We start from the raw sequence: 11,938 nt of genomic DNA, 5'->3' as shown, positions 1-11,938 counted from the left end.
CAGCATAGATTACATTGTGCCTTGCTGGGAACGAAGTGACTGAAAAGAAGCAACGTAATGCATAAGAGTTGATCAAAATAAAAGGTATAATTAAGAAAAACAGGTCCATAGGAGATACCATATGAGATAACTGATACAGTTAGGTGAAGTAGTGTACTACTACTAATAATAATTATTATACAATATTGCATATCTTTGTGTCATGACTGCAAAGAAGAAAAAATCCCCAACAATATGAGGCATCTAAGCGGGGCAATCAGCTGTTCAGAAATGAATTTCAGGCCCTGATATAATACATAATGTTAGCATTTCATATGATTTCAGTTGTAATACTGAGGGAAATGGTTGACAAATGAGATAATTTCTTTTGAAATTCCTCTGCCAGTTTGCCAGCAAGCAAGTTAGTAGCCAACTGTCTTACTTTTAGGAAAGTGCCAGATAAAGGTGAAGGAAAAGATGCCACAATGTCATCTACTGTATACAGTGTAGAATAGAATGAACTCATGTGTAACAGAAAACAATTAAAAACAATCAAATTTACCTGCGTATCGCAATTTCATTGAGACATATTCAACAGTGTATGATCAGTGTTGAGTCAGTAACTCTAGAAAAGTAATTAATTGCTAACTACTAATTACGTCTTCTACAGTGTAATTAGATTACAGTACTAATTACTCTATCTGAAGAGTAATTGCATTACTAATTACTTTCTAAAACCCTGATCAACCTCGACCAGATGAAAAATACAAGGATAGACATGAAACTGTTCTTTTAATTCTTTCAAATAAATCATATAAAATCAAATAAATTATTCATGAACTGGCCAAAGAATTTAAAGGGGCAGCGTTAAATTAGAAAACATATATTTTAACATTAGAGGTTAAATTTCGATTTTAAATTCACTATTGTTTTATATAGAATTGTGCTATAGTCTATACAGTATTTAACGCAATTACATCAGAAGTAACTGTAATTCAATTACTGAAAAATTAAGAGTAATCCCCTACTTTACATTTTTCAATGAAAAAGTCATTTAATTACAGTAATTAATTACTTATTAATGCATTACACCCAACACTGTGTATGATATACCTAGTTCATCACATTACTACATTCACCATGGTCGAAATACAAAACATCCGAACTGTCCCCCTTTTTTTTATTCATAGATAAGTAACATTTCAGTTACATATTTACCACTGAAACTAGAAATGTCCCCGTTCATTTCAGAAATCTGGTCACCTGGTTTAGAAATGCCATATTTTGTGTTTTAGGGTTTAGTATTTCAGGTCCATAGCCTACTTTAAAAAAAAAAAAAACAATTCGGCTTTACATTCCTTGCCACTTTTCTTGAACTGAAAGTGTCGAATGTCAACCCTCACAAACTCTCCACGGAGTCCCGCCATATCTGATTTTTGACAGGAATGACAACGGGCGAATTTCAGTAGAAAGTGAGCATTCCCTAATCACACTGAAGGACAGATCCCTTGAAATGTGTACTCTGAAGGGAGCATGACATTACTATATGAATGTATCCTTCGCTAACAATCTTGTGGAAGGGAAAGATTCATTTTCTCACTTGCGTTTGAAATGACCTTTTGAGTGGCGTCCCCTTCCCGCTGTATAAAAACGCCATTTGGAATTTGCCCTATGTCTTTTCAATGCTGTTGTTTAAACTGTTTTGATCATTTCATTCATAGATATCTAATATGAAAATTTTTATTTCCGCCAAAAAGATTTCAGTAGACAACAAATCTCTATAGCGTCATCTAGTGGTCACCAGAGGGAACCGCATCACATTGATATGCCCATTTTACTCCATTGGAAACAAATACTAGATAAATGTGGAAAAGGAAAAAGGCTGACTTGTTAATAATGGTTAGCAAATACATAACTTTGAAATTGTTCTCCAAGGTTGACGTGTCATGAAAGGAAATAATGGTACATACATCATGTTCCAATCGATCATTATTTAAACCTGTGACAAACATACAAAATAAGGCAAATCTCAATAATGCCTCAGAGTTATGCAGCTGTTATCAGGGTCTTGGCTGCTTTTAGAAGTTCATGTTGTGATTGTCAATGAGCAAGGGCTGTTATTAATGTTTAGTCAATGCAAAGTTTTTGCCTTTTGGGTTGTCTGTAAGTGCTGATATCAATAGAAAGTTGATGCATTCATAGAATTTATCACATTTTTAAGAATTCATAGTTGACCATCTCAAATTTATTTATTTATTTTTATTGCAAAACAGGTCACGCACTCTATTTGTTAGACAAAGTTTAAATGCATGGAAACCAAAATACATTTTAATTAGAAAAAAACATTCCCTAATCAGTGTGAAGATTTGTGTTTATACATATTTACAAAATGCTCATGCATTAAATTTAAATCATGCAATCTTTAGTACACTTTGTTTTCTCTCTCCATACTATTGAAACCAGTGCAATAAATAAATACAGTTCATCCATTTAGTATTTTTTTTTCTACTTATACAATCAAATTAAATTCACTTCATTTACTTGACAGTCATATACTTTAGGAGTTCATAGAATACATGTTGTTTGTCTGATGCTGCTCTCTTGTGGTCACACGCAGACTGCAGCATAGGCATCAAATGTGATTACACTAGAAAATAGATATTTATCACATCCTCTTTGTCTTTAAAGTAAAATGTAGACGTAAGAATTTGTCTATATTTAAAGTTCAAGACAGATGCTTTCTTATCAAATCGACTGATGATTGCAAGTGAAGCAGGTAAGACATGCAAACCATTATTTTTACGTATCCTACATTAAGAACGTGTTAAAAATATACATGAACCTTTAGAATTATATATGTAGTTTGTCTAGATTAATTCAAGAGAAAAAACAATGTCTGTTAGTCACGAATGTACTTACTATTCAAAATAAAGTAAGCCATATATTATATAAGTCCAATAAATTAGGTTTCTAATAGAAGTTGACCGAGATTGGATTTTGCCGATACCGATAATGAAGGTGGTGAAAAGGGTCGATAACCGATTAATCGGCCGATAGTATTTAAAATCGATTTATGGAATGTACTTTTTTTTTTTTAATCTCTCCGTACTGTGACAGGTAAAGACATAGAGGCTGCAAGAGTCACAATAAGTAAAACCCAAATTCATGTTTGTTGTGCAACCAAAATCCCAATAATAACCAGAAAAGGTTGAGATTTGGTGCATAACGTGGGACTTTTCATTATAAACAAGCCTGAAATGGACTGGAGGCTCTTTATTTGAAATATCTGTGCTTCCAGCTCACACAAAAGAAACAAAACATGCACTCTTACAATCATCTATAATGTATTAAAATAGAATCACTGAAGTAAACATTGTCAAATGGGCTAATAAATACTGTATGAGCAGTAATTAATAGCAGATCATCATTCATAGATCATCAGCGATAGCTTGTCAATTGTAATATAAGTTTGTTTAAATAACATTTCACATTAATAATCATAAACAGTGATGGCAACGGAGTCTTTTTGTCACCAAATAAAGGGTTATGGCCACAGAGGAACATGGAATATTAATAATAAAAAGAAACAACTATCGGCACAGATTCATCGTAAATCCGATATATCGATCGACCTCTAGTTTCTAATTAAAAAGTTTCTAAAACCTTCACATAAACATTAATGTTCTGTTGTGTGATGCTGCAGAAATATTAGGATGTTTCAGCAATTTTGTATTGTTAGAATGTGTGTGACACTGCAATGAAATATATTCAATCATCTTGCACCACTAGCACATTTCCAGTAATCTCATATTCTATGGTGTTCCAATCAAACACGTTTCCCTTTGGCACACGCTGTGCCTGGTTTAAATACAATGCTTTAATCTGACTCCCCGAGAGAACATAATCCCACATGTTCAGGTCTGTGAGCTCGCCGGCAAAACTCTGCACTGCCTCAAAGTCGCCCAGGTGTTTATCGGCATCCTGGCCGAGCAGGGCGGTGCCTCGCGGACGGATGCTGTGACCCGGTTTGTACAGCTGGAACGCACTGCGGCGTCCATCCACCCAGAATGCGGTGAGCCCGGTGCGTGATGTCCAGGTGAGGCACAGGTGAGACCGGAAGGTGGAGAGAGGAGGCAGGTGGAAGAACGCCCCATCGCCGCTGAGGTAGAAGGACACACGGCCGTCTCTCTCTCTCCACACATTTAGCTCATCATAGTCAGGTGTGCGGTAGGCGAACAGGATGATCTGCCTCTCGCCCTGGAGCTCCGTCGCAACACGCATGCACAGTGTGAACGCCGAAAGCCCCAGTGGTTTTTTAGGAGTGAGTTTGACAAAGCTGAAATCGGTCTCGTACGGGAACAGAAGCACTTTACCACCAAGACCCACTGCAAGACAAAATAAGAAATATTAACCAATAAAACACTTTTAAAAAACAAGTTTATATATGGTTTATTGATATAAAGTGCGATACCTTCAGAAGCTGCTGAGGTCAGAGAGAATGCACAGAAAAGGAAAACAGCTGATGCCAGCATCTTGCAGCAGGTCTGCAGGAAATAGAGCAAGAATAAAACTAGACAAATAAAGTTTGTCACTATTACAGACAAACTTTAATGCTGGCTTGACAAAGTTTTGTCTGAAAGTTGAAAATGATTTTAAAAGGCTGAATTATGAAGGTTTTGCAGGTCCAACAGAAAGGTTAGGTAGACAGACAGATAGACGGATAGATACCCGTCAGTGTAAGTCTATGGGATTTTTGCCCACTTTGAAGGTCAGAAATGGAAAACCAAAAGTCTGATCAGTTAGAAAAGACATGGTACACAAAGTTAGATGGTCAAGTTTGGTGGATGTAGCTTGAAAGCTCTAGGAAGAGTTACAATTTTGGTATTTGGGGATTTAGGAAAATCCCTAAACAAAGTCTATAGTATAACATTGTTTTCTTTCAGCCAACATAATTCAATTTGTTCTCTTTAGTTTGTCTGAAAATAGAAGCCTCTGAACGTGAAAGATGGAAAAACAATGAGAAGGACTAAAGTAAAAAATCAAATCCTTAACTTCTATGGACAAAAGTTCACGAAAACTCAAATTCTCGTAACATATTTCACACATAATTCAAAAGACAAAACAAGAAAATAGCCAATATTTTGCATAAAGTAAATGAAGCCTGCCTATTTTTAAGATTTATGAATTTCAGTTTCATAACAAAATTCCATCAAATTAAACTGTGGAATGTTCAACAAAATTACATTAATAAAAACGTAATGTGTTACGATTTTTATATTAGGCTTACATTATCTTATAAAACATTTCATTTGCATAACTATACCATTTTTAAAATCCTATTCTTTAAAGTTTTGCAGAATTTAGATGCTGATTTAAAAATAAATAAATACAAATCTATTTGTGTCCGTTCAGGATGAATTTCAATACTGTACATGTCTACTGTACTATTACAGAAAATAAAACTTGCTCATGAAAATAATGTCACAATAATTTAAAAAATACTCATAGGCTTCAAATTTCATATTTTTCTCTATTGTTTTTAATGTGAACTATGACCCCACGGATATTTATTTGTGAGATTCACTCCATTGTAAAACAGTACATTGTAACATTTTTCACATTTAGTTGCACAAAACAAGAGAGCTGAAATTATTGTTTACATTTGTCAGTGATAAAAATAATGATTAGAACAAATTCAGAAAAACTTACCGTGTTGAAGATAATCGTTTATTTCTGCCTTAGAATAAAGAAACTCTGAGCTGCTTCCCTCCTTGTACGGTCATGACATCATCACCTCAGCCAAACAAACAAAAGATGCTGTGTGTGCATTCATACAATCATGAGACCAAAACCTCATTAAAGAAAGACAAAGATGTGTTCTCTCTCTCTCTCTCTCACTATCAATCAAATAAACAGACAAAAATAAATGTCAAATATGTAGACATTGCGAGTTGAAAAGTCATTTAGTGATAATTTTGTGATACTATGGTGATTTAAAAGACTACCCTATATGAAAACAATAATGCATAACCTTTTTCTTCTATGTAACGTATATAAATATAGTTGGGCAATTGGCCAGCGGTTGAATCCTCTTTCATCATTTGCTCACCCTCATGTTGTTCCAAACCTGTATAATTTTTTTCATCCATGGTTATTTAACAATTTTCTTTTTCTCAAATGAAGTTGAAATCACATGACTAATGGCTCGTACAGAAGAACATATCATTGCTTAATCATTGGTTAGGTTTTGGTTTGGTGTTTGGGTTGGGGGGTTCAGTTAATAAAACATGCATTTCTCTTTACTGTAGTACAGCATGTATAGCTGAAAATAACTCACTTTTGGTGCTGCTCCATGGACATTTCACCCAGAAAATGGAGCTCACACGAGCCCATATGACCAAAAACACTTACCACTTTGGCCACCGGGGGCAGTGTTTCGAACTTCGGAAAGCACAGACCGATTTTTGCTTAAGAATAGTCAACCAGCTGTTTCCGATTTCACTGTGAGATCAGTCGGAGTTAAAATCCATCCTAGGTCTTTTAAAATGAATAATATGTTTACTTGGTTTTAGTTAAAATCCATGCTGGATTTATCTGATGTTATTTTGGAGAGCCCATTTATAAGAGAGGACAATGATTAACATCAGCATCTACGGCCAAACTTTAAAATGTTTCTAAAAATGAGAGAATGCATTTTACTCGGTCATAGACATAAAATATACAGTATGCATAATTTTAGTATACTGTATATTTACGCCCTTTATGTTACAAATACAAAAATACCATAATCATTAAAATATGATACTCTAAAAATTATCATAGAACGTACACATTTTTCAACATTTCTGTCTCTTTTTCCAAATTATGCAAATGCACTGCTGATTCTCCGGAAATTTTATTGATTAACCCCTTTAACTTTGCATGTCATTAACAGACTTTTAAAACAGATGAACAGATCATTAGGATTGATGTATCTGTGTGTGGAACGGTCTTTTTCAGAATGTGTATGCGACATTACAACTGAATACAATCAGTTATCTTGCACCACTATCACATTTCCATTTATGTCATATTCTATGGTGTTCCAATTAAACACATTTCCCTTTGGTACAGACAGTTCCTGGTTAAGATATAATGCCGAAATATGGATCCCAGAGAGAACATAATCCCACATTTTCACATCTGTAATTTCTACCTATAAAGCTCCGCTCTGCGTCAAACTTGTCCAGATAATTATCAGGGTCCTGGCCGAACAGAACAGTGCCTCCAGGACGGACAGAGTCACCTTTTCTATACAGCTAAAATGCACTGCGACGTCCATCCACCCAAAAGGCTGTATAACCAGTCTCTGAATCCCAGGTGAGGCACAGGTGGTTGCGGAAGATGGTGAGAGCAGGCAGACGGAAAAATGCTCCACCATCAGAAGACTTAATATAGAAGGACAAACGTTGTTCTCTTTCCACACATTGAGCTCGTCAGTACCAGATGTGCGGTATGCAAAGAGTATGACCTCCCTCACGCCCTTTAGCACTGTAGCAACACACATGCACAGTGTGAATGCAGAAAACACCAGCGGTTTTTTTAAGAAGAAGTTTCACAAAGCTAGAATTAGTCTTGGTTGGAAACAGAAGCACTTTACCACCAAGAACCACTACAAGACAAAATTAAAAACAAACACGTGCACATTTTAAATGAGAGTTATAAGACAAGCATAATCCGCGTTGGCAACAACAATTCAAAACGAATGTAAAATCTGGTACCTTCAGTGGCCCCTGAGGTCTGGGAAAACAGACAGAAAATGGAATACTACTGAGAGCAACATATTTCTGAAGGTTTAAATTTAGCAAGAACAAGAATTTTAGTATTATTTGCTCTCTTTACAAAGTTTGACAGCAAGTAGGACTGGATTAAAATAAAGGCTATAAGGTTCAAAAGATAGTTCAGACCCTACATGAGCATTATGAAAGTAATAGTCTCATGGGAAAACATGAAATAACGTAGCTGCTCATACATATCACAGCAGTTTCTAGATGAAATGCCCACACACTGATTTTTACTCCCACTGAGAGAAATCAAGATTAGAGGGGAAGGCTATTGGTTAATAACTAGCATTTTAAAATTTTGGCCTGTTCTTCAATTAAAACTATTGAATGGCTTCAAAACATATTGAATATGGTACATGAGTTGTATGGAAAAGTGCAGCCTGAGGGTAAGTGAAATTTTGCATTAATAGTTTGCATTAATAGTTAGGTTATTTAGTTACCTTTTTTGCCATAAAACAATCAAATGCCTATGTACTTGGATTTTGTTGGCTCGTTTAGACAAAAGCTTTAAGAAAAATCATAAGGAAAATTTACTTTTGATGGTAGAATTCACAAAATTCTTACAATATTGTAAGATGGATTTATACTTGCTGTTTGAAACCAACAAATAAAACCTTACGCAATTTAAATTTTGACTCTAAATCCTAGGAATGAAAAAATAGTTGGAAAAAGTGGAAATGAAACTTACATTTGTACACAAACTGGCCTCTTTGGCCACCGTTTTCTTTCTTAAATTACACCACTGTGGATCCACACGCACAGGACTGTGGGATTTGATAGGCAGCAAAGGATACATCTAGTAGACAAGATGTCATGAGAACATTGGGTTTGAATGTGTCTTGGTCCCTTCCTACCTCCGTATACAGCCTCCGGAGGCAGCATTTTCCTGGTTTTGGATGCAACCATGGTCGCCTCAACCGAGCAGATGCCATTAAATGAATGTAAATGTTAGTGAATAGCTTTCTTCAGGTATTTAAGAGCTCCTTGGGAACATCCTCCCCATTATAATTCTTTCTCTCCAAATTTTTAAAAATAAATGGGGCTTCACAACAATCACTGAAATTGCCTGCATTTCCTGCAAATGAATTTAAGCACTGACATTAGAGAACTCGTGACTGAATGTCTAATATAGGATGTGTAGAAAAAGATATAGCAGGGGAAAAGACAGAAAAATGTATGTTACAAAGAGATGCCAAGCATGCAAGGAATTCAGCATATTGTAAAGGCTTGGTCACATTTACAGTATCTTCGTACGGCAAAATTCTGCAAGCAATAAACAGTCATCTCAATGGGAATTTCACCTGATAGACTTCCAATGGCAAAGAATTTCCCTACGTAAATCTCTCGTGAAACAAGAAAGAACCAATGAGTTTTGTTGTTTGATGTCCAACCTGTGCTGTAGTCACCATATTTGAGTCCACAACTGGGACTCACACAAACTGAGTCCCAGTGCTCCCTACGGCCAGTCAATCTCTGTGTCTAAGGTAGTACATTCACACAAAGGATAACTGAATCATAACAGCTGGAGAATTAATGACTGATATTAAATCTTAAGACTGTTTGATTGAGAGAGAAGAGCATTATACCTCAATGCTAACATTGAAAATATGAACTAAACTGGGCCTATAGAATTTGAAAAGGCATCTATCCTTATGACCTCATTTGCACAAAGTCTGAAAATTTGTACTGTGATGATCCATCATCCATTTTTTCCAGATGCCAAAAACCAATTGTCAGTTAGTTGCTTCAGACTTGCTGTGAACAGGCCAAAACACTCTGTAAAACTCTTGTCAATTGAGAGCTGGTCTCTAAATTGAACAATCAGACTGATCTCACAGTAAAATCGGAAACAGTAGGTTGACAGTTTCGGTCTGGGCTTACCGAAATTCAGAACACTTCCCCCAGTTGCCAAAGCGGAAAGTCCTGTTGAACGTATAGGCTCATGTGAGATCCATTTTCTGGGTGAAATGTCAACGAAGGGTCGCCAAAAACGAGTTATGAAGTGAGCTGTTTTCAGCTGTACAGGCTGAAATACAGTGAAGAGGAATGCTTTTTTTTATAAACTGTACTCCCCCCCAACCCAAACCCCAACCCCAACCCCAAACCCCAAACCCCAAACCTAAACCTAACAATCAGTGGAGTAAAAAATTTAATACTGGAGGAAAAATTTGCAAACACGATGACCTGGTTTCAACATGGGATCTGAACCCAAGTCTCCCACGCTGCTGATGCAGAGTGCTTCCAGTTGCACCACAAGGGAGGGTAAAAATGTCTGATAGGGGATGTTACTTGTCGGTGAGTCAACATATAGGCTGATCCTAGGGTACTGGAACTCTCGGAAACAACATGCCAACTTCCCATGTGATCATATTGGAACAATATAGACCTTTTTCACAGCAGCGCCAACTTTAATTTTTGACGGGAATGACAATGAGGCTGTGAGGGACAGACGTACAGTCTCTTCAATGGGTTGTACTGCAGTTTAAAGTGTTTTTGGATCATTCCGTGGACAAAATATAAAAATAAAAAAAAAACCTTTTCGAGAACATTCAGAAGACAAAAAACTCCAGACAACATTGATGTGACCTAGGAGCTTTTTACAGCTTTATCCCGTGCTTGCCATTGTAGAGATGTAAGTCTATCCCTCACAGTCTCGTTGTCATTCCCATTAAAAGTCAAAGATGGCGCTACCGTGAATAAGGCCTGTAGGGGTCCCGGTCTGGTGAAAGGGCCACTGGGTGGTGCTTTTTTTTTATTGGTGATTGCCATAGTTTAGCGGTTTGTCAAAAAAGCACTCACAATGTTCCAGAAAATGTATTGAGGAAATGTCAAATGTGACTTGTTATTTTGGAATGTGGCAACATATGGCTCGATGATATACAAGCACTTGTCCTTCATGGTGATATACAAAAAGTGCCACTTGTGGAAACAGCCTGAGCTTGCCAGGCCATATTGGTGACTGTCCGTGGCCCAGAGCATGGTTCAAGGTTCATTTTGTCATACTGATTTATTATTAATCTTATTTTGTCTTAAAAATACTTCACATACACAGATGCTCCACAGTCATTATTGACATTTCTTAAAGGAATATTCCAGGTTCAGTACAAGTTAAAATCAATCGACAGGATTTGTGGCATAATGTTGATTACCACAAAAATTTATTTAGACTCATCCCTTTTCTTTAAAAAAGCAAATATCTAGTTTACAGTGAGATACTTACAATTGAAGTGAAAACTCATGTATTATTTCAGCTGTAAAGTTGTTTAAATCATAATTTTTACAGTAATTATAGGGTTTGTTGACATTACGTCGTCATAGCAATGAATTTGTAAAACTGGCTGTAACTTTACACAGAAAAGGGTAGTATGTGATTTTATTGCACTTAAATAATGTTAACATGAATATTGTTTATGTCTTGTGGCTATACTTTTGAAACAGTAAGTATTTTAACGTTAAAAAATTGGCCCCCATTCACTTCCATTGTAAGTGCAGATTTTTTCTTTTTTCTTTTTTTTTTTTTTTTTTTTTAAGAAAAGGAGGGGCAAGTCAAAATAATTTTTTGTGGTAATCAGTATTATGCCACACATGCAGTCGATTGAGCTTGACTTGTTTTGACACGGAATTTTCCTTTAAACTCTGTCCACAGTGTGCTATCTATGTTGATACTCTGGTGTATACAATTTAAATATTCCAACTCTCCTATGGAGTTGACTCATGAAAGATGAATTTTTGTACTGCTTAAAGTTCCATTAAAACTTAAGAAATTGAATTACAGGACATCAAAGCTGGCCCATCCATTAAACTATATAGGACCTATTTTTTATTTATTTATTTTTTTGCTTATGACACTTTGGTTATATCAATACCAGCACCAAATTAAATTTCTCATACTTTTGTATTTTTTGGTGTATGAAGGTTTGAGATTGTCGTGGCAGATCCACCAAAACAGCCAGTGAAGCTCAGTCGAATCAAAGATTAGAACTCGGAGTTGCAAAGTTCTGATTCCAAAAATAGATTTTATTAAAGAGTAACAAAGACGAGGTGTTCCATGGAGCATCTGAAATTACACTTCAGAATCATGCATTTTTTATACTGTTTCTGTTCCCCTTATCCCTTTGAGTGATGGCCTCATCATC

At 35.9% G+C, this 11,938-nt stretch overlaps 1 protein-coding gene and 1 pseudogene across 1 annotated transcript; both read right to left on the bottom strand.

Annotated features, from left to right (window-relative positions):
* Window positions 1–2,192: 2,192 nt before the first annotated feature.
* Window positions 2,193–5,786, bottom strand: crp1 (C-reactive protein 1). The gene is made up of 3 exons (XM_051682064.1): window positions 5,689–5,786; window positions 4,451–4,523; window positions 2,193–4,364 (listed from the first exon to the last, which is right to left on the bottom strand). The coding sequence occupies exons 2-3, from the start codon at window positions 4,509–4,511 to the stop codon at window positions 3,748–3,750; spliced, it is 678 nt and encodes a 225-aa protein (XP_051538024.1). The 5' UTR covers window positions 4,512–4,523; window positions 5,689–5,786; the 3' UTR covers window positions 2,193–3,747.
* Window positions 5,787–7,009: 1,223 nt separating this feature from the next.
* On the bottom strand, window positions 7,010–8,598 carry LOC127431684 (pentraxin fusion protein-like; annotated as a pseudogene).
* Window positions 8,599–11,938: the final 3,340 nt, after the last annotated feature.

Source organism: Myxocyprinus asiaticus, chromosome 41 (assembly GCF_019703515.2).
Source record: "Myxocyprinus asiaticus isolate MX2 ecotype Aquarium Trade chromosome 41, UBuf_Myxa_2, whole genome shotgun sequence".
Lineage (NCBI taxonomy): Eukaryota > Metazoa > Chordata > Actinopteri > Cypriniformes > Catostomidae > Myxocyprinus > Myxocyprinus asiaticus.
The sequence above is the reverse complement of the archived record's forward strand: the minus strand, read 5'-3'. Positions and strand labels throughout refer to the sequence as shown.

Bases quoted from the DNA above. Each gene is read 5' to 3' on its own strand.
- crp1 (XM_051682064.1), bottom strand. From the start codon at position 4,511: ATGCTGGCATCAGCTGTTTTCCTTTTCTGTGCATTCTCTCTGACCTCA. The intron at 4,365-4,450 runs GTATCGCACTTT...TTTGTCTTGCAG, and splicing joins GACCTCAGCAGCTTCTGAAG to TGGGTCTTGGTGGTAAAGTG.